The 23,328-nt window shown below is 31.1% G+C and overlaps 2 protein-coding genes across 3 annotated transcripts; both read left to right on the plus strand.

The window, feature by feature from the left end:
- The first annotated feature begins 2,303 nt into the window (after positions 1–2,303).
- Positions 2,304–11,154, plus strand: LOC130814293 (bifunctional protein FolD 2-like). Of its 2 annotated transcripts, none has more exons than XM_057680403.1 (6): positions 2,304–2,614; positions 4,183–4,499; positions 5,002–5,238; positions 5,319–5,486; positions 6,180–6,358; positions 9,388–10,541. In XM_057680403.1, exons 1-5 carry the CDS (start codon positions 2,422–2,424, stop codon positions 6,348–6,350), a joined length of 1,086 nt encoding a protein of 361 aa, XP_057536386.1. In that variant the 5' UTR covers positions 2,304–2,421; the 3' UTR covers positions 6,351–6,358; positions 9,388–10,541. The 2 variants fall into 2 exon arrangements, with proteins under 2 accessions (XP_057536386.1, XP_057536387.1); XM_057680404.1 differs by lacking the exon at positions 9,388–10,541 and adding an exon at positions 10,557–11,154 and having other exon boundaries at positions 2,317–2,614.
- A 6,926-nt stretch (positions 11,155–18,080) lies between these two features.
- On the plus strand, positions 18,081–22,679 carry LOC130814294 (glucan endo-1,3-beta-glucosidase-like). Its single transcript, XM_057680405.1, has 3 exons — positions 18,081–19,286; positions 20,902–21,172; positions 22,491–22,679. The coding sequence occupies exons 1-3, from the start codon at positions 18,081–18,083 to the stop codon at positions 22,517–22,519; spliced, it is 1,506 nt and encodes a 501-aa protein (XP_057536388.1). The 3' UTR covers positions 22,520–22,679.
- The last annotated feature ends 649 nt before the right edge of the window (positions 22,680–23,328 follow it).

The raw sequence follows: 23,328 nt of genomic DNA on the forward strand, positions 1-23,328 counted from the left end.
TAGCTAAAACATAGTCAAGTGCGATATTATATTTATCTCTTCATAACTATATTTTTATGAATATATTTACTTTAAATTTTTTAGTAAATTAATATAATTTTTTTATAATAAAGCTTAATTTTTTTGAATGATTGAATGATTTTTTGAATTTTTTTAAGAATTAAAAAAAAAGTTTGGTCTCATTTTAAAGATTTTGAAAAAAATATTACCATTCGTATAATTTTTTTAAAAATATTGATTTATAGGTAAAATTACCCATTTATTAAATAAATCTAATTTTTTAAGCAAATAGGAATATGAAATAGGCAGGTAGCAATAACATGAATTTAGGGAAATGCATCAACAGGCCGCTCTTCGACCTCTTTTAGCTAAAATGTAGTTAAGTGAGATGTTATAGTTATTTTTTCAATAACTATATTTTCATGAACAAATTTAATTTAATTTTTTAATAAATTTAAATAAATTTATTTTATTATAATAAAGCTTACTTTTTTATGAATAATAGAATGCTTTGTTGAATTATTTTTAAAAAGAGTAAAAAATATTAGAAATTTCGTCTCATTTTAAAGATCTTGAAATAATATTAGCATTTGTACACTTTTTTTTTTCTATTATATATTGATAGGTGAAATCACCCATTTAATAATAAAACTACTTTTTAAAGCAAATAGAAATAGGAAGTAGATAAGTAGCACTGACGTGAATTTGCAGTTAGTATATGAAGATATAATTATTCTATAGCTAGTAAATAAGTCTTGAAAGATAATCTTGCTATATCAAGATATTATTCTCTTTTATTTTGGAATAATATTGGAAAATAATGTTGGTTTATAAATTTAGTCACTTTTCATTTTGCTATATCAAGAAGTTATTCTCTTTACCAAGGTAAATAATTTGAAAATAATACTGCTTATCAAATCTTCTTCTGCACGTTAAATTGTTATATTAGTAAATGATTTTCACTGCAAATTAACTTACCCATCAGCATAAAAGTGAGTGGAAAAATTTTCGTTGAGAGTTTGACACGTGTCAACCCTTTTTTTCACTAGTAGTTTTTATAAATTAACCTCAAAATCTTACATAAAAAGATAATATTTTAGGAAAAATTGTTAAAAACTACCTACAAAAAGTGGTCTTTCGTGAAAAATACCTGCAATAAAATTTTTTTGACAAAAACTACCTAAAAAATATAATTTATTTGTCAAAGACTACCTAATAACAGAAGATATCAATTTTCCGTTAAAACTAACCGAAGCTATTATATTTAATGAACAAAACAATTTAAAAATATAAAGATTAGGGAAAATAAACTTAACCCCCTTTTCATTTTCTGTAACACCCCGGCCCCTCGGACCGCTGGTGAATACTCTTGGAAACTGTAGACTAGCCCCACAAACCAACACAAGTCTTTCCAGCGCACTTTGGCCTCACTCGTGTGCACCCGGGAAAACTTCCCAGGAGGTCACACATCCTAAGATTGCTCTCCACCAAGCACGCTTAACTGTGGAGTTCTTAGCAAATGGGCTCTCATGAAAAAAAAGATGCACCTTGTTGATATGAGTAGTCTATCAATCCTTTTTCAAGCTAAATCTGGAGTATTACATTTTCAATCTCTAGCTTTCCCCTTCCTCAACAAACAAAATAGTTTTGTAGTATAATCAATTGAAAATTTTCAACTTGAAATTATGAATCACAAAAGTAAGATTTAATTTTGAATTTTGCTATAAAGGAAAAAGAAAGGAACAACAATAACACCATCTCCAAAAGAAGAGGTAGGAGAAGAGAACAAAATGAGTAAGTGTAAAAGAAGAAATAATAAGAAAGAAGAATAAATGGTCTTGTATTGATAGTTGTTCATCTATCGGATGCGGAATGTATGTGCTGTTCATGGACATTCATAGTAGGTTTTGTTGAAGATGAAGGTTAAAAATGCTACTGATTTCTGGAAATGAAAGAGTGAGGTTGAGGTTGAAGATGAAGTGATGTGTGAGTTTAATAATATTTTCATTTTCTTTTTATTTTTTAATTAATTATAATATTTAATAGTCATCTGCATATAACATGTTGATCAATGTAAAAATAACAGTCAATATGAATAATTCTGTTAATTGGTAGTCTTTGACAAAAAATTTATTATAGATTGTTTTCACAAAAAATTACATTTTATAGATATTTTTAATAATTTTTCTAATATTTTACTCTAACTAAAACAAAACACAATTCTCAATTTAGCTGATTTTTATAAAACTATAACCCAACAACACAAGTCGTAAATGAGAATGTCTAAAATAAAAGGAATTCAAGCGAAAATAAAAAAGGAAAAAATGGAGTGGTGTGAAGGTAAAGCGGCAGAGCACTTTCTTGGTGAAAAGAGAAGAAAGAAACCCAAAAGCGAGGCAAAATCTATCCACTGAAATTGAAATGCGACGAGAACGACTTCTTTTAGGAAGTATCCTCAACAACACACCTTTCATTTCTTCTACCAATTCTTTTTCTTCTTCTTCAATTCATTCATCACATTTACAGCCATTTGGGAAACTCAAACATTTGGGATTTGACCTTCCTGATGTCTGGCCTTCTGATACCTGCTCTCAACCTTCTCCTAAACTTCACTGTAATTTCTCTTTCTTTCTCTTTTTATTTTGTAATTGATTAATTATTGGGTTGGTTCTAAATTTTGTCTAACCTCTGTAATCGATTGAACATTTGGATTATTTTATGATATGGTGTAACGGGTAGTTCTTATTTTCTTATAAAAACCATACTCTCACAAAATTCTTCTAGTAGTTACAGTTGAAAGTGGTTATTGATTTTATCATGTCGATTGATTATTGGCGGTGACAAATCCACCGAACTAGTATCAGGATTCAGGTGGACAATTCAATATTAATAGGTTTTTTAATCAAAAGACATGCACCATGGCTAGAGAGTGGATTCCCATTGGATATTTAATGACTAAGTTAGAATGTTTTGGTTGATCATTTATCAGTACTTGCATACTGCCATTTATGGAGTTCTGTTGAATGGAGAGAGCATTTTGCACTAGTTGGAACCCTGGATAAAGTCAATTACTAATTGTAGGGTTTTGCATGACTAATTGATACCATAATTCTTTTGTTTGCTCAGCTGATGTTTCAAGAATATTTGCTGCACTTTTAAGAAGTGTGAATTTTGAACCTTTTTGTACTATAGATTTTCAATTTTTACCACTATTCTAAAGCTTGGCAAGCTTGATTGTACTCGAGAATATGGATCTTTTGAATAAGCCAATTCATTTGGGACCCCTTAAATCCACTCTTTTTCCTAGTCAAAGATTACCCTTTGGCCTTTTATTTTCTCATCGTGAATTCTTTGCAGATGCAGAGATATCAAAGGGGCTTCTTACTTCCCAAATGAATCCTTCTATATTTATATTTTAACACTGGTTTCTCAAGAATATGCAAGAAAAACACTTTGAATTAATCGCTAGGGATGGCTTAGAACCAATAACTCATTATCGAATGGATCTTTCCGTTCTAATACTCTATCCGAGTTATCAATATTATAATAGATTTGGATTCAAAAATTATATATTATCTATAAGGCATTTAGGTAGAACGTTTATTCAGACATTAGATTGAGATTGTGTGAGACGATAGTAAAATCAAGATCATAGTTGTGTAACTCAAACGTTTTTAGAATGAGAATATAAGAATATAATATAAAAGCAAAAACAAAACAAAAACAGAAAAGGAAAACCAGTTTGACATTTTTAATTCTTAGAATTTAGAACAAAGAAAAACAGAAATAATAGCCTTAATTTCCAACATGAATCAAAGCTCATGCTTTAGCAACACTAATTAAGGTCAACACTTTTCAATAACTGTCTTTTATAATCAATGCTTTGTTGCTTAGCCTAGGGTTCGAAACCAGGACCTACAATTTGGAAGTTCACTACTTTTTTTCAATATATGTTGTGGCGTTCCGTATTCCTAGGTTGTGATTGTTCATCAACTCATCTAACTCCACTCTATAGAAATAATTGTTTGTTAAATATATTTAAGGGATGTAATTGACCTCATGGACACCCCATTGGATCTGCCCCTGCCTTGTACTTGCACTTGATAAATAAAACCCATGAAACTAATTTGCAATGTGTTGGTTGTTTCTTCAAGAATAACTAAGTCATTCCTTTTAAAGCAGTTGATGGGCCAAGTGCTAAAATCATTGATGGCAAGTCTATCGCGGCTGTGATTAAGTCACAAGTAGCTTCCGAGGTTTCAAGGATGAAGGACATGGTTGGAAAGCATCCTGGGTTGGCTGTTGTTTTGGTAGGTGAAAGAAATGATTCTCATTCGTTTGTCCGTACAAAGATGAAAGCTTGCGATGAAGTTGGAATCAGTTCGTCTATGGTAGAGTTGCATGCTGATTGTACGGAGGATGAAGTCCTTCATGTAGTTTCAAACTTGAACAGGGATCCATCACTTCATGGCGTCCTTGTGCAACTTCCCCTTCCGAAAGTAACTTCTTGAACCAACTCGACTGTATTGACTTTTCGTTTTTCCCTCTGAGGTATTCTAAAGGCTATAGTTACGTGATAGGTATGGTAGACAGCTCAATAAATTTTTTTACGTTAAGGTTTTTCGTTTATGCACGTGCATTTTTGTACAAACTACAAACCAAGATCATAATGTCAAATTAAATTGTTTCGTACATTGTGTGGTGCACTTGAATGGGAACTGGAACTTTTTATTTAGGACATTATAAATGTCATATCTTATCAATAAGAGTATGTAATAAATTAACATTAAATTGTTTCATATGCATGCTGATCATACTCTGATCTCCTATTCAACTTTAGTTATTTAATGAGGCGAGTTCCCTTTTTTCTTTTGTCTAGTAATATAGGATTCTCTTCTGTTAATTGTTTGTCAGTTCTTGTTTCTACTAAATGCTTGTTTGGTTGTTGTGTAATTTTGATTCCTAGCTTCAATTTAGTAACTTGTGAAATGTTTTTCTTAGCATTTGAACGAGGAGAAGATCCTGAACGTTATTAATCCTGAGAAGGACGTTGATGGTTTTCATCCCTTTAATATGGGCAGCCTTGCAATGAAGGGAAGGGAGCCCTTTTTTGTTCCATGTGGAGCCAAAAGCTGTATTGATTTATTGCTTAGGACTGGTGTTGAAATGGTGGGAAAGAATGCTGTTGTGATAGGGCGAAGCAAGATTGTTGGATTGCCAGTGTCATTATTGCTTCAGGTACTTATCTCACATGACTAGCCTTTCTTATGTATCTTAGCTAAACTTGAGTAATGCTTTTTAATTCTTTTTCCTGGAAGAGGCACCATGCCACAGTGAGTATTGTGCATTCATTCACCAAGAACCCACAAAATTTAACACGTGAAGCAGATATAATCATCACAGATGTTGGTGTCCCAAACATGATTCGAGGCAATTGGTTGAAACAAGGTGCAGTTGTTATTGATGCAGGAACCAACGCAGTTAAGGTAATAACTTCCTGCACCTTTCAAGTTTTGGAAACAATGACATTTTTTGCTTGCGTCAAAGTCAATGGTATTGCTCCAATCCTCGTCATTAAGTTGATCGGCCCTCTGTCCATGGAGTATCTTTAAGGTTACTTCATACTATAAAAATGCGGTAACGGTCGCAATCCGGTATCAGAACGATGACGTGGTAACGGGAGTGATGCGGTTATCGTAACACCTAAATATCTATCAAATCATAAGATATCCCTTAGATACGCCATTAGGTGGGTTTTTTTACACCTTTACAATGCAAGAAATATTTGTTTTAAAAATCTTTACAACGCGGCCGATGCAATGCGATGCAGCCTTGTTTTTACACTATGGGCTACACCCACAAATTAAGGAATGGTATATATTGCGTTGATAGTCAAAATACTCAAAACTAAGATATATTTCCTAATTTTATTTGGCAAGTGCATTGTTATCGGTAGATTGGAATTTAGAGATTAGTGATTGGATGATATAGGATGATGTGAAAATGAATTTATGGCTTTTTGGCTATCCATTACTTTGGCACTGCCATTACTATGCTACACATGTTGCTTTTCCAAAATGAGCATTAAATTTCATATGCGAGGGTTATATTGCTCAAAGGAATATATATCAGGTTTCTGAGGTTACCTTATTTGATACACTGAATATTCTGCACTGCAGGACCCGAATAGGAAACATGGGTTCCATCTAACAGGAGATGTATGCTTTGAAGAAGCTGTTAGGGTGGCATCCGCAATCACCCCTGTTCCAGGAGGAGTAGGACCTGTAACTATCTCCATGCTGCTCACCAATACTTTTGATTCTGCTAAACGTGCTTATGGATTTGTCTAAGGTTTTAGGTATGCCACTCTTCAACCATTGCTTGCCTGTTCAGTATATCTAACTGTAGAACTTATTTCTCCGAACCCACTTCTTCTGATGTCTGACATGCGAGTGTAGGATTAATCAGTACTTGCATGCTCATGTAGTTTCCATAAATGGCTGCAAAGTAATCTGACGTGTATGATTGTACCCGAGATTACATGACCTGCCAAAAAATCCAGGGGTCGATGGCCTGAAAATTAATGTGATGAGTATATGAATCATTTACGTAAGTAAGGAAATAGAAATACCTAAATATAACCACACCCAAATCGTCTGAATATCCCGAATCTGAACGTTTTTATGATATTTATGGTGCTATTGTGCTATGAACTTGAATATCGAAGATGATGTTGATATGAATATATTAGGGAAGAAGACAGATTAAGATTGAGTACAACAGAGAATTATGGGTTAGCAAGATAAGTAATCTAGCAACAACCGGGCTTTATATTTTGATAGGCAAGCACTCGTCTAATACTACAAATCTGCAAAACAGACTTCTCAAATCTTCTGACTTCATCTTCATTTCCATTCATGCCCCTACCTGATAACTGCACTCTCTCCTATGACACACTTACAGAACTATGAAGCTATTCTCATCATACACCTCCCCTTCTGTCAGCTCATAGCATACTCATATGTAGAGATGTTGAACAAACCGGGCTTGGGTCGAGCCATATACATGTTCTACATTCATGAAATGTGTTTTATATGGGTCGTGCTTTAAAGCCCGGCCCGGCCCATTTTAAGAAATACACTTAGGTCCCAAAATCCTTTGTGTCTCAAATTACAATCTTAATATACAAATGCAAAGTTTATACAACTCCTGCTTTTTATAGTATCAAGTTTCCAAATAAAATGAAAATCTAATTCTAAAGGTTCGACCTTTAATTGGTTATCTTTTAAAGCTCCGACTTTTTTGATTTAACCTACAAAGGTCTGAACTTTGCATGCCATTTCATTCTAACAGTCACAACAGTTTTCTTCACCGATTATTCCAAAAATAATTTGTCACGTGTCCAACTATAACTATTCGTTATTTTTTGTAATTAAAAAAATAAAATAAAATTCAAAACAAAGGTAAATTGAAAACAAAAATAAAGAAGGTTTTGGAATTTTTCAAAAAATTAAACCCTTCCCTTCCCTTCATTGTACATCCTCCCTCCCATCCCCCCACCACCATCACCATCACCAATGTACTTCCCACCACCCCACTCCCCTTTCGTCACACCACTCCTTCCCTTCTTCTTTACCAGCTCCACCACCATCACTTCCCTCCCCACTCAAAAACCCTATTCCTTCAAATTGGGGAAAGTCTTGATTAATTTCAATCAAATTTAGGGCTAAATTCAATCAAGTCTTCCTAATTTGGGGTGGAATTTGATCAATTAGTAAACAAATGCGAAGGTGTTGTAGGTTAAATGAAAGGTTAAGACATTTATAAGATAATCATTAAAGGTTGAACCTTTAGAATTAAATTTTCCAATATAAAACACAATACACGTTTGAGTCCACAATCATTGGAGCTAAAAAAAAATATTCCGTATCTCCTCATCTGACAAAAAATATTCAAAACTTTGTCGGCTTATTCCACAATTTTATAACCTGTATTCCAAATTCAAAATTCAACAGAAAATATATCTTCCAAACATTATAGGTTGGTTTTAATAATTTAAGTGAAGTTTGAATAAATCAAACATATTATATGGAAACTAATTCTCTATAATTTAGCATTGAGACTTTTTATTTCAAGACATAACATACTTATCAATCCTGCAAAAAAATATGATTGGATAAACATGTAAATCAATAGACTAATATATTCCAATATACGTTGACGTTCAACTGACTTAGTCAATACGTCGTTAGTATTCTTCACAACTAAACATATGTATGTCTTTCATCATCAACGGTCCTAATAATATAAAAGCCTACTTTTAGCCAAACCCTTTTTCATCCCGACGCTTACAACGTCCTAAAAATAGGCCAGATCAGGGCTGAAAATGACCCTCCAACCCGTTGAACACCTTTACTTTTACATAAATTCTTGTATGAGACTGACTCACCGTGAGACACACTTTATACATGGGTTAAATAGCATAGTAATACAAATTATTAGTGAATGCAAGGGTTTAGAGGTTTGATGAAGAAACAGTTGAACAAAGAAGCACAAAAAAAACAGAGCACAACAATAATGGACAAGAACACAAATATTAATGAGGTACCTAAGGATATCTCCCCCTCAAAACAAGTTTTTTATCATTAATTTATCAACATACATCAATAACTCAACTCACACAACCTTTGAGAACACTCTCTCAAGGTAAAGACCTCATCTTTAATGGTGGTCTCACTCAAACACACTAATACAAGAACTCTTATGGATGAACCCTAGTTGCCTCTAGTGTATTAGCCTCTCTACATACCCCGAATTATGTTCTAAGACCCCTTTATATAATCCCACAACATATTAGAAACCCTAGGACAAAACCCTTGATGCCCAAGTAAAACCCGCAAAAAAACAGAATAGGCGTACTGCACCTCACTCGATCGAGAACCAGTCTGCTCGATTGGGTCGAGCGGGCCCTTCAGTGACATGCTGCCTCGTTTGTGCAAGGTTCTCCTCGAGCCTTGCCTTGATGAAGACGCACCTCAACACCTTTCTGTTAGCACTACATAGCCTTCATCAAAGCATGTTATGTCATCTCCAATAATCACTTCATCAAGTGATCCAAAAGATATCCTCCCATGCCCCATGCTACTCACATCTTCACTCTCAAGTGTGCAAGCTAGAGCATGGGCAATGAGATGATCAAATTCATCACCAATGTAATGGGAATGCCTCTTGCTTCAACAATTAGTATATAGACTTTTTGTTTTGAGGTTGTTTCACCTAGAAATGGACTCTCATAAGAGTAGCTCTTAAAAAAGTGTTTAACTTATAACGGTCATAGAGCGTTTTGAATGCGTTGTCGTAATTCACGGTATGTTTGTGTTTGTGTAGACTACTGTTGAGTGTAGCAGAAATTAAAAGGAGCTATTATTAGAATTTAGATGAATCTAATCAGAGTTTCCAAGTTAATGAAGAACACAACTTACGTCGGGAATCAAATTAAATGCGGACAAGTTATCCTAATTGATAATTTAAAGGGGAAATCCCATTGTTATGGACAAATTAGACCATGCATGATGCAACTGTTCTAGCGAATAGTTACTAAATCTTTTTTTTTAAGTTACCAAATGGGAGACACTTAACGGCATAAAGCGTTATGAAATGTGTATCTATTCGGTTCTTGTATTAATCCTTTTTTGTCTGATTAATGTTAAACAAGTGTAGTATCAATGTTGGTTGATCAATGTTAGTTTTAATCAATTTTGAATTGGCTGGAAATTTTATTTTGGTTTGTTTTATCCACGTTGAACCGAACATTTATGCTTGACTTGATCGTGTGAGCTTTAGGTCTCCAAATCTGAAATCTTAGGTGCCTCCCTGCTGGACCTGTTTGAATTGAGCGTGCATCATATATTTAGGGATAAATATGGGTTGGATTAACTAGACCCAGATTCAGAGTCTATTTTTTTTTATTAAACTCTGATTCAATCCAGATTCAAAGTCTGAAAATTGATGTATTCACATTAATGATTCTTTTTTTAATAAAAATTTAAAAAACTAAGCTTGGTTTTGAAGCTATTTTTCAGATAACTGTCTTCTAGTCCAAAGCTAAGGTAAGAAGTTTGTTAGCTATTAGTAATGAACAGAATAAAATTGGTCAAAATTAGTTAAAAAAAGTCTAAATCTTCTTTTATTCGTTGTTACCAACAACAACTAAGGAGACTTGATTAAATTAAGTCAAGCCTTTGTTCATTGTTTACTAATAGCAAACAAAGTTTGATTTTGTTCGATTATGTAACAGCGAACAAAAGAAGACTTGAATTTTTTTACCTTTTCTCTTAGTTATTTAAACTAAATGTTGTAACAAACTGCACGCCTAGTTTTGATACATCCAAAATCTCATCTTCCTCTCTCAATCATTTAAAAATACAGTTGTGAAGTAAGAGTAAGGTATATTTCTATAAATTCTGTTATTTACTCATTACTTTTAATAATTATTAAATTTTATTATTTATTTTAGTTAATAATGTTAATTTATTTTGTTATATGTTTTTGGGTAGGTGTTAAAAAATCATCCCATTGAAGAGAACTGTCACTGTGTGACTATGGGTATGAAGTTGAATATGATCAGGATTGGAGCAATTTCGATCATGATCGTTAGTAGGTTTTTGTCCATTTTACCTTGATAAAGAATTTGGTTGTAGCTACTTTAGGTGGGTTGATTCAGAGGACATACAATGACAGGAAAATATTATTATTAAGCTTTATAAGTAGAAAGAAAGAGTTTCAAAACAAGTTACTTGGTTTGAGGAGGCAAGCATATAGAATGATGCATAGGAGGGAAGAGAACGAGAGGATCATAAGAAAGTTCAGAAAGTAATGTTATGTAGTAGGATTCTTATTTTATGAATAAATGTTGTAATTTGTTTTACTTAATAAGTATTAATAAATTTGTGATGTATTTTCTACATTTTCCCTATATTATTTTGGTAGTTTATTTGATGTATTTGCAATAAATAAACTTTTGAAAGTTAACCTAAGCCATCATATGTATAATTCATGGCGGAATAGTTAATCGTTGAATCCCCCGAGCATTTATAATTCCCACAAAATATATAATATAACAAATATACAACAAAATATATATACAGCAGTTCAGTACATTATACATTCAAAATAATTCAGTAAAAATTGTACAATAAATATAGTATAAATATATGTATATAAAAAAAATAAAGTTTGTACGATAGTAAGAGCAGTGATGTGATGACTGGGTATGAGGAGGTGACTGCCTGGTTTGTATTGACATCTGCAGCCTGCGAGGACCCAACACCATTGCGCGTGTGGACATGACAAGTTCAACTCATCCAATCGAACGTCATGTGGTGGAGACGGGCTTTGCTCCTCGCCAGTACGTTTAATAGAAGGTTGGTTCGACTCCTCATCTTCAAGAATAAAGTGTTGGAACTTTAAATGTAAGATTGTGCCCTGTGCAATCTCTCTAACTAGTTGCTCTTGACTAGCGAATGACAGATTGGCGCCAACAATCATCAATAATTAAAATTAATCATAATTAATGAAAAAGTAGGAAAAAATTTATTTTGTTACTTACAAAGTGGGTCATCATAAATGAGACTGGAGCAATCTGTGCCGCATTAATACCTCGTGGTGTCACCCATCGATGAGTGATGGACAGGAACCACGACATATAATCCGTATAAGTAGGTGTGCCTGCCTCATTGATGGAAGCATTATGTGCTAGGAGCTTCAACCTGTGGTCTTAATGCGCTATGTGACGCCCGTTGATATCGCTCTAGTTCTTCGGTAAATTGCCCTTTCTCGAAACGCAAAGCAGCTCAACGTCCATGTTGCATGATGGAGGGATTCCCTGTACCAGCCATATTGGCGCATTACGCGCTTTAAGAGATGAAGTTTAATTATGTTGAAGCATATGAGTGGTACAATCGAAATTATTTTATTATTTAAAGTTATAAAAATATATAATATAAAGTTATAGAAACCGATTCTAGTGGGAGGATGCTGTTCAAATACTCCCTCAACTATATCTTGCTAGCTCAATTAGTTGGCGTCCAATAGTAAACATGACATGCTCTTCGATGGGAAGCCACGTAAGTACAATTGTGTCTAGTAATAAGATGATGGTAGCCTCACCTAATGGGAGATGGAAAGTGTGCATCTCTTAACACCATCTCTCTACCACTTTCGTAATCATGGAACAATCTACCCTAAATTACGCTACGAGGAGAAAGTCATACAAGCTCGCTCTGTAAAGGTATGAGAGGATGCGTGAATTTATATCACATTAAAGTTAGTCTTTCGAAAATCACATTAAAGTATTTAGTGATGTTAAACAAAAATACTTACCTAGGCATCCCACAGTAATTGCTCCTATGATCGGATTGCATACTTAGAGCACTAGGATTGTGAGGTCATTGAGATACTAGATCCATCTCTATCACTCCAACACAATAAACACCCATAAGTAAATAATGTAATAAGTGAGTTCTTATTATTGTAATGAAAAGTATGCTTGTTATTGTTTATCTGTGTAAGTTTTAGTGTTATGACCTTCACTATTACAACAGCAACAAGTATTTTGTTTGCTTGTGTCTTCATCCATCTTGTTAGTTATCCTTTTAGATTTAGGTCTTTCTAAAGCCCCAACTTATTTTGGATCGTGTCTCACTTCAAATCAGAAGTCATAAGGCCATGCCCTCTATTTACAATGGCATGAAGCAAGAACTATATGTGCTAGCATAACTCTTAATAGTGTAGCAAGGGTTTGCAAACGCTACATACAAAATATGTCTTCTGATACATACAATATGTAAATTGGAACAAGATAAGTGGTATATCTTTAATTTGTTACATGTATATTTCTTCTCTCCTAAGTCCACGGTTTGAATCTTATAAACTCCCATCGACTGAACTCTATTTCCTCACCTAGTCTTAACCTGGAAGGCCTCATCCATAATCGAATGCGATGATCTCATGTAAGTAGGCCTTCTTAGTGTTACAACTGATGATTTTTGTGGTGCGAGAAGTATAGATGTTTCCACCAATCATCCAATAACTTGTACTGTTACGTCTTCTAACAAAATAATCGTTGATATCTGCAGATTCTTAGATTAAATAGACTTTCAATCCTTTTTATGAAAATACTTGCAAGTTAATCTTTTGATCTCACGATCAAAGGCTAATGATTTTCCCTTCTAGATATCACTTCGTAAAATGTCGGTAAACTACAACATACTCTATACTAAAATTGCTGAGCTGATTTCTCTAAAATAGTAATGGCTACCTTGTTATGATAGAATAGTTTGCTAACCTCCTTCAGCGTAAACCAAGTCTTTCCATCAACTTTCGAAGCCACAAGACTTCTGTTACTTCCTTGGGAATTCCTTATAATTTTTTTTTCTATACTCAGATAAAAAAACTACCGTAAATTTTCTATTGTCCAGATTTTCTGCCCAATTTGCATTTATATAAGATAGAATGTCTAGGTGATCATTTCTCCTAAATACAATGCTCCTGCCACCTGTTCCTTGAAATTGCTTTTAGAAAATAATTTTTAATTGAAAAATCAATGCAACGCTTTTATAAATGATTAAAAAAATAATTCAATTATATTTGTAATTTACTATTTACTATCTAGTTCCTCTTGGCCATGACTTTTGAAATATTTTTTCATTTTGATCCGTCTTTTAAAGCTTATTACATTTATGTATTTGGTAAGTATGTCAAACAGATCAGGTTTAATTGGATTCGAGTTCGGGTTATATATAAACAGGCTAAAAAACCCTTGACCCAAAACCCAATCTATTTAGTTAATTGGGTCAAAATCACAACCTTAACTCGACCTGCAACAGGTCAGGTTGATCTGATTTCGACCCACTTAACTCGTTTATAATTTTTTTGTTTTCGTTTTAAGGTTTTTAACGTTGATTAAATCTAATTTTTTAGGCTTTAATTTTAACTTTACGTTTTTTTGTTGTTTATTTTGTATATACTATGAAAAATAAGAAAATATTAAATGAACTAAGTTTAACTTATACTTATTGGTTTAACTTGAAATCAACACATTTAATTAAATGGATTATACAGGTTTTTTTCAGGTTTAAAATTTTGACCTAAACCTAATCCATTTAATAAACAGATCAGGTCGGGTCGACCCATTTAATTAATTGGGTCAAAAATCTCAACCCAAACCCACTTATTTCGAGTTAGGTTCAGGTCGAGTTAGCAGGTCGAGTCAATTTTTGCCAACTCTACTTGCTATACATTATTCATCGCATTTTCTTAACAAAATTTATTTCATTACATTACCTTTTTTAAAATTGTAATGTTAGGTGGTAATGAAAATTTGTGAAAATATTTTTTTATAAGGAAATTTTAATACTATGTGAATGGCATCATACCTTTTTTTGAAATTTACACCATAAATTATTCTCATTATTATCATTTAGTACCAACAACTAAACGTGCCATAAATATTATAAGAAAAATTACCGTGAATAATACCATCTTTCATTAATTTTCCTACAATAATAACAACTATTGATTAACCATGAATAATACAAATTTAGGAGGTTTTTTCCTAGAATAATACCAACTTTAGTTTATCAACTAATTTTCCAAATTTATTTTGTCATATAATCTCCTATAGTTTGATTTTTAACATATCAAGTATATCCTAAGAAAACATTCCGAAAATTGGTATTATTTTTGGTTAATCAAAAATTGGTATTATTATATAGAAATAAACAAAAAATTATATTATTTTGATAATTTTTCCAATATTGTAATATAAAAAGTCAAAAATCAATTAACTTATATAATGATACAGTCATATATATTTGTAAAGTCAAAACCATACAACCTATGATAGTAATAAGAATAACATTATTATTAAGTTTTGAAGCGAAAATTTTATATAAAAAAATAATAGCAATTTTAGTAGGAGATTATATGAGCAAAATTTTATTTTAGTACTAGTTATATGAAAAAGATTTTTCTCTCACATAAAAAATGTAAAAAAAAAAAAAAAAATCAAAACCATTTTTTATACGAGGTTGGATGAGGAAACGTAGGACTAAAACATCAAACTTAAAACCTTGTTAAACGACAATGTTCCTTTATCTATTATTCAAGACAAAAGCCATTACTTCAGAAACGACACTAACGATACTATGAAGAAAATGAGCTTTCACCAAACTTGTTCAAGAGCCACTGATTTTTATTCTCTTAAAACAATTATGTGACTTCGAATATCTCGAAGTATTTATTTCTTTCGTTCTAATACTTTATATATATATACATATATATATATATATATATATATATATATATATATATATATATATATATATATATATATATATATATATATATATATATATATATATATATATATATATATATATATATATATATATATATATATATATATATATATATATATATTTATTTATTTATTTATTTATTTATTTATTTATTTATTTACGTTTCATAATACTTATAAATTGCCCTTCTGTTTAGGAAGTTTTTATTTTTTATTTTAAGTGTTATATTTTGTTGTTTCAATAAAAAATATTTTTATTTATATCACAAATTTTTGATTAAAATAACTTTATTCATTCTCATTTTAATATTTTATTAATAACTATGGTCTACACATATTTTCCACTAACTTCATTTTAACATTATTATATTTCTTATTGTCCTCGCATGTCCTACTAACTTTATAAAAATATTTTTTTATTGGTTGTGGTACCCATATTTTTACTATTAACTTCCTTAAATTGTTTTTTAAATATTTACAATCCTCACTTTTCCTCCATAAAATTTATTATTCAATAGAATAATAAATCTACAATGTAAAACATTTCATTTTTCTTAATTACCATTAATATTTCTTGTGGAAACTTGATTGGGAATGGAGGAAGTATAATATTACTATGTATGTTAATAGAGTAACTTATAAATTGTTCTATTTATTTCTACTATATTCTTACTCTATAACTCATTAACTCTTATACTTTTGTCATTATTTAAGAGCAAAAATGATAATTTGAAATCAAACAATTTTTTTAATACTTATGTCAAGTAAATGGTGTAAGTATTATTCTCTCCGTTTCAGTGACTATGTACTAATTTGGTTTGAGCACGTTTATTAAGACAATTATTGAAACCTTAATATTTTTTAGCTATGCATGACTAAAAATTATAAAAAATTGATATTAATAATTGTATTCCTCTCTCCATTTCAGTGACTATATACTAATTTGGTTTGAGCACGTTTATCATGTCAATTATTAAAACCTTAATATATCTAATTATGCATAACTAAAAATTATAAAAAAACTAGTATCAATAATCTTTTTGTTGAGATAAATTAAATAAAATTTTACTAAATATTATCATATAATCAAATAAGACAAGGCTCTAAAATGAATTACTTCATAAAACAAACGTAGGTTCCATTATACTTACTACATTTAAATTTTTACACAATCCAATGTGTTATTTTGATTATTTGTATGTTGAACTATCTACAATTTTGATCATTTGTATGTTGAACTATCTACAATTTTGATCATTTGTATGTTGAACTATCTACATCTAAAAATTATAAAAATTTAATATTATGAAAATATGCGATTAGGCGATTCAAAGAAGATCTCACTTGACTATATTTTTTCTTACACATTCGCAATATATAAAATAAGCTTGAATGATAAACAACGTCAAAAATGTTATGGAGCAATTATTTTAGAACGGAGTAAGTATAAGCTAGGTTGCACTAAAACGGACACAGACACGACACGGGTACGGAAAAACGCCAACTTAAAAATGGCGGACACGGGGACACGAAAATGGTAATATAATAAATATATCAAATTAAAGATAATTTTACAATCTTTATTAATTTATTCTAGACAAAACCATTCAAACTCAAAGAATTCCCAGAAATACCCACATTAAATTTAGAAATCCCAGCTTTGCCAACAATTCATACTAAAATTCCCTTTCTAGAAAAAATTACCTCAAATTCCCCACAAAAATTAAGTGATTCTTATTCTTCCCCAAATTCTGTTCTTCTAACATCAAAATTGCTCTGGGAAAATATTAGAAGATTTTGAAGATTATTCAAAATCAGAAAAGGAAAAAATCCCAGAAAAAATAAAATTAAAATTGATTTCTTCTCCATTAAAGGGAATAAACCCAGAAATTACCAACAGATTAAGAAGAAAAAAAAGGGATTAAGTAAGAGTTTATCTAACCTTGAATTTGAAGAACTTAAAAGGGTTTATGGATTTGGGTTTTGTTTTTTCTGAAAAAGATAGAGATTTAAGGTTGGTTTCAATCATTCTGGGTTGCAAAAATTAGGAAAAAATGATGATAAAATTGAAAATAATGATAATAAATGTGGTAATAATTCATCAATATCAAAACCATATTTATCAGAAACATGGGAAGTAACGGAGAAGAAAAGAAAGGAAAATAGTTTTTTTTAAAAAAACGTGTCCTTGACTGCTTGCTGTGTCCCTTCCGTGTCCTTGCCGTGTCCACGTGTCCGAAAAAATATTCAAATATTGGACACTTCATTTGGCGTGTCGGACACGGATTTTCGCGTGTCCGTCGCGTGTTCGTGTCCGACACGGAACACGCCAGTTAAGGGACGTGTCCGTGTATTCCAGAGTATAAATAGGTAAATGCTCATTTTGTTAAGAAATGCAAAACAACTGGTCTTGGACGAGACGACCTTATAACGAGACTGTTAATTTTGGGCCGGACCAATTTACGCATGTAATTACCTTGGCATTTTTTTAATTTTATGGGCGTTTTTAAATTTTGATCTTGAGGCATCAATTTTGACTTTAATAGTATCAATTTTCAAAATTAATACTTTTAAAGTCAAAATTAATAAATATCCAAAATTAAAATATTATTACACGCACGTCAAATGGGCCGACCCACACTTCATCTTAACTTGCCCGGTTTCGTCCAAGTCTTGTGTGAAAGCAAAATCTAGATGCTTAAACCCACAATAACAAAAGAACATGTACTATTACCCGTTGTCGTATCAAACTTTATCACGTGTTCTCTCTCTATCTCTTAACGTGTCTTCTTCTTCCTTACACATCCCTCCATTATTGACCTCCCAAATATTCTTTAATGCTCTTTCTATTTCCCACTCAAAATCCTCCACCTTTATTCTCAAACTTTCAAAAATGGCGAATCAAACCCACCTCCTCCTCACTTTCTTTCTCCTCATTTTCACCCACACCGCCGTCTCTTCTTTCATTGGCGTTAATTACGGCCGTGTTGCAGACAATCTTCCACCACCGTCAACCGTTGCAAATTTTCTCAATTCCCAAACTACCCTCACCTCCGTTAAACTCTTCGACTGTGACCCACAAATCCTTCAATCCTTCGCTAACTCAGGTATTTCTCTCACCGTTACCGTCCCCAATTCTGACCTCATCTCTCTCACTGACCCCACCACCGCCCAATCATGGGTTGCCACGTATATCATCCCTTACCACCCTCAAACAATCATCCGTTACATTGCCGTTGGTAATGAAGTTCATTTCTCTCGGGACAAAACCCTAATCGACAACACAGTAAAAGCCATGAGAACACTTAATCAAGCTTTAATTTCTGCTAATTTAACCGAAGTTAAGATAACAACCCCACATTCGTTAGCTATTTTACCCCCATTTTCTTCCCCAAGTTCTGGACGTTTCCAGAAAGGGTATAACAATGTGTTCTTCATTCCAATGTTAGAATTCCTCCGTCAAACTAAATCGACATTTATGGTAAATCCTTATCCTTACTTTGGGTTCAACTCCTCCATGATTGATTTCGCTGTTTTCCGCAAAAACGACGGCGTTTTGGATAAGCGAACACGGTTGAGGTATTACAATATGTTTGATTATTTGATGGATGGAGTTTATTCTGCTATGAAACGGGTGGGTTATGAGGACGTGGAAATATCAGTGGGTGAAACCGGATGGCCTTCAGCCGGAGATGCAAATGAACCGGCGGCGAATTATGATAATGCGGTCTCGTATAATAGAAATTTAGTAAAACATTTGAGGTCAGGTAGAGGAACACCATTAATGCCGAACCGGACATTCGAGACGTATATATTTGCACTGTTTAATGAGAATCTTAAACCGAGTGTTAGTGAGAGGAATTATGGGTTGTTTAGACCGGATTTTAGTGCGGTTTATGATGTCGGCGTATTGAAGTCGCCGGCTCAGGTATGGGTATTTCTGTCTTTTTAAATAAGATTGTTTCAAATTAAACTTGCTGTGTTTTTAGCTAGGAGAAACTGTACGTTAGGCTTTCATTGATTCTTGGTTATAGGAAAACGTTAAACTTGCTGTGTGTTTTTTATCTTCTAAAAATCACAAAAAACAAAAACTTGGGTGAGACCTGTAATTTGTGAGATGCATTTAATTGAGTCGGTCTAATTGTATATATTTTTTTCATTAATTTTTCAAATTAAAATGTCAATTATAAGAGTTAAAAGGCCAATTTTAAGTGATAAAATCTACAATTTTAAGATTTAAAAGCTCAATTTTAATACTTAAAAAATCAATTTTAAAACTTAAAAGATGAATATTAAATTCTCATCTTTAAAATAAAATGATTCAAACATTAAAATTAATATTAAAAACTTTAAAATTAACCTTTTAAATCTTAAAATTATTCTTTTAAATTTTAAAATTAATATATCAGAATATTTTTAAAAAATTATTGAGCTGAGCCCATTGCATGGTTGAGGCTCTCACATGAGAGCAGCTTTTTAAAAATTAAATTTAGGGGTATTATCGTCATTGTACATTTGTACTTGTTTTGTTATCGTAAGGTTTTCTCGGATTTTTCAATAGATTTCTCGTATAAGTGGATTTTTCAACTAAAAAAAGTTTTCTGATAAACGAGTGGATAGACATAGATGCAAGTAAAGTTATCATCCATAAAGTTAAATGATCATCCCTCCAACTTCTCCCAGAAAGTTAATTATAGTTTATGTGTTTCATATTTCGAATACTGGCTAATCAAAAAATTATTATTATTATTATTATTATTATTATGTTATACGGTTAAATGATTTAAATATTATTATATTTAACTATATTTTTTTCTTGGAATTATACGCAATATAGTGATGTATAATGTGAATAATTGTAAGGTAGTAAGTGTTCGAGAACTTTGTTTGTGTAATTACTATAATAATAAAATATAAATGTGTAATGTATTACTCCCTCGTTCCCATTCAAGCTACTAATTCCATCTACATTTTTCACATTGTCGAAATAATATTTTAATGCTTAACATCACTAATTGTTTTTAATTAAAAAAATTGATATTAATTATTTATATATTAAGACAAGTTAAATAAGATCGCATATATTTTAACTTATATATTAAGAATAAGATACAAATTAAAAGTTGTAAATGAATGATAAACAAAAATAAATGGGACTACATAGGAAGGAGTATAATTATAAACTTTAAAAAATCAAATAGTACTTATTTTATCTAATGAAAATTGTTAAATTGAAAAAGTTGATAAAATGATATTGTCTTCCATTCACTATTATTTGTCTAATTTAATATTTGAATATTATTTATTAATTATTTTTAATATGTATTTTATTCTTACTCTATATCTATAAGTAAAAATAGTCAATTGAAATTTTATTTGTTCGACATAATGTAAATTTTATTAAAATTTTTATTTAAATAATATTAGATATATTTGAGATTGGAATAATGTATCGACGGTAAGAAGCATTACAATTATACCAGGATTTAAGAGTAGTGATTCAACTTAAAATTCTTTTATTTATTTATTTTTGAATATTATAGGTACCAGTAGCACCGTCACCGTCAGATGCAAATCAGAAATGGTGCGTGGCAAAATCAGACGCTTCAGATGTAACGTTACAAGGAAACTTGGATTATGTGTGTGGATCAGGAATTGATTGCAAACCCATACAAGATGGTGGCCCTTGTTTTAGTCCCAACACCGTTAGATCTCACGCATCGTACGCGATGAACGCTTACTACCACCTCAACGGTCAGGATGCTGCTGCTTGTTACTTTGATGGTTCCGGAATCGTCACCTCCAATGACCCTAGTATGATTTCTCTTTCTCTCACTACTTCCTCGCTTTTAAATATGGATAATAATTTAATTACATAGATGTAAAAAAAACCTTTACGACCCAAAATCATTTAAAATTGGTTTAGCGTTTTTAATTAGTACGTGTTGCTAGAAATATACGGGAAGGTTTTTGTTTTTTTTTTTTTTTTAATTTTTTTTTATACATGTTACATTTAACTTATTTAACTTTATTACTCAATTAAATTCGAATCATTTAAACCCATATAAAATTAGAATTGACAAAGGAAATAAGAGTAATTAAATGTCTCTAATTACTCCATGTGTTTTCTTTGTTTTTCTCATTTATTTTTTTACGCAAAATTCCAATGTAAACTTAAAAGTCAAATAATTTTAATTGTGAGTTTTATAAATTCTAAAAAAGTTACTTATTAGAAAATATTTCCTCCATTCTGAAATACTCGCTACATAATGGATTTTTATACTATTCATCGTTCAAGCTTATTTTATATATTTTTTACTATATTTATCGTGACAAAAATTATCTATGTTAGAAAAAATATAGCCCAGTGAGATCATATTTGAATCGTTTAATCTCATACTTTTATAATATTAAGTTTTTATAATTTTTAAATATGTGTAGTTTAATATATATGTAATAAAAATAACATATTAGATTGTGTAAAAAGTCAAATGTAGCAAGTATAATGAAGCGGAGCAAATATTTATTGAGATGAATCTATTAAGATCTCACGTGAATTTCTTTTTTATATAAATCAATGAGAAATCTAGAGCTGTTCAAAAGTGGCCCGACTCGAAAACCCGAACCGAACCCGAAAGTAAACCGATCCGAAATTGTGTTTCTTTTTTAGGTTTATCGAACCGACAGTACCCGAACCGGTTGACAATCGAAAATGGAAAAGCTTTAACCGATTTTTGTAACCGACACATAACCGTTAACCGAGATTACCCGAACCTAATAATGACTGACCCGAGTGTGACCCATTGTAACACACAGCCGAAAAATAACCGATCCAAAATACAACTGAACTGAATGACACCAATTCGCAACCGATTCGTTCATCCTAATAAACACCTCTAGAGAATTCATAATTAAAATTTAATACTAAAATTCGTAAACTATTAAAGATGACATGAAAATGGAGAAATATAAAGGGGTTAAACAATTGACTAAAGATCTAGATTCAATTTTCTCCTAAGTGACTTTCTATCTACCAAAAAATAAATAAAAGAAAGCACTTGTAATTTTTGAAGTCTTAATATATTTGGTTGAGTTAAAAGCATAAATTTTGTTACCTCTTTTTGTGGTGTAGGTTACGAAGCATGTCAGTATGTGGCATAACGGCATATTAGATCAGTAAGATTTGGAATATTATTTTGATATAAATTGTGCAGGAATATTGTACTCTGATCTTACTATTGTGATGTGTAGATTACTCTATTAACTGTTTAAACAAAAATTATCTATTAATATCATTTTACTATATTTTTTTGTTGGTTTACCTTTGAAATTTCTATGTGACATAACAGAATAGATTAGTAAGATTACTTATTAATATCTTTACTATAACTATTACTAAAACAAAACACGGTGACATCATCACTATTTAATATAGCTTACGTGTTACAATCTCAATAAAAAAAATTTTCCTCCAAAACTCAATGATGATGTCATTGTTATTGTAACTAGTATTTATATATTTGACTTTATTACTTTCTAATTATGACTATAATATTATCCATATTAATTGATTTTATACTTTTTAGGTTACATCATTGATGTATTAGAAAATCATATAATTTACTTTTTTGAATTTTATTTATTAAATGAGTATTATTTAAATGTATTAGATATTTTAAATTGGTTAAAAGATAATATACTTTTATTAGGATTTTTTTTATTTATTCTATTAGTTATTTAAATGCAATGCATAATTTTAATATGATTTAGGTTGTGATTATCTTTATACAGGTCACTTATATTTTTCATGACAAATAAATTATGTTTTTTGTTTTTGTTTTTGTTTAAACTTTTATAAAATAATTTTACACATATAATTTATGTCAAATTTGATTTTGAAGTGTGTTGTTAATAGTTGTAATACTTTATATAAATTAATATTTGTTAGCTTAAATTGGTATGTTATTTTT

This window comes from Amaranthus tricolor, chromosome 5 (genome assembly GCF_026212465.1).
Source record: "Amaranthus tricolor cultivar Red isolate AtriRed21 chromosome 5, ASM2621246v1, whole genome shotgun sequence".
NCBI lineage: Eukaryota > Viridiplantae > Streptophyta > Magnoliopsida > Caryophyllales > Amaranthaceae > Amaranthus > Amaranthus tricolor.

Bases quoted from the DNA above. Each gene is read 5' to 3' on its own strand.
- LOC130814293 (XM_057680403.1), top strand. From the start codon at position 2,422: ATGCGACGAGAACGACTTCTTTTAGGAAGTATCCTCAACAACACACCT. The intron at 4,500-5,001 runs GTAACTTCTTGA...TGTTTTTCTTAG, and splicing joins TGCAACTTCCCCTTCCGAAA to CATTTGAACGAGGAGAAGAT. The intron at 5,239-5,318 runs GTACTTATCTCA...TTTTCCTGGAAG, and splicing joins CAGTGTCATTATTGCTTCAG to AGGCACCATGCCACAGTGAG.
- LOC130814294 (XM_057680405.1), top strand. From the start codon at position 18,081: ATGTACTATTACCCGTTGTCGTATCAAACTTTATCACGTGTTCTCTCT. The intron at 19,287-20,901 runs GTATGGGTATTT...TGAATATTATAG, and splicing joins TATTGAAGTCGCCGGCTCAG to GTACCAGTAGCACCGTCACC. The intron at 21,173-22,490 runs GTATGATTTCTC...TTTGTGGTGTAG, and splicing joins CGTCACCTCCAATGACCCTA to GTTACGAAGCATGTCAGTAT.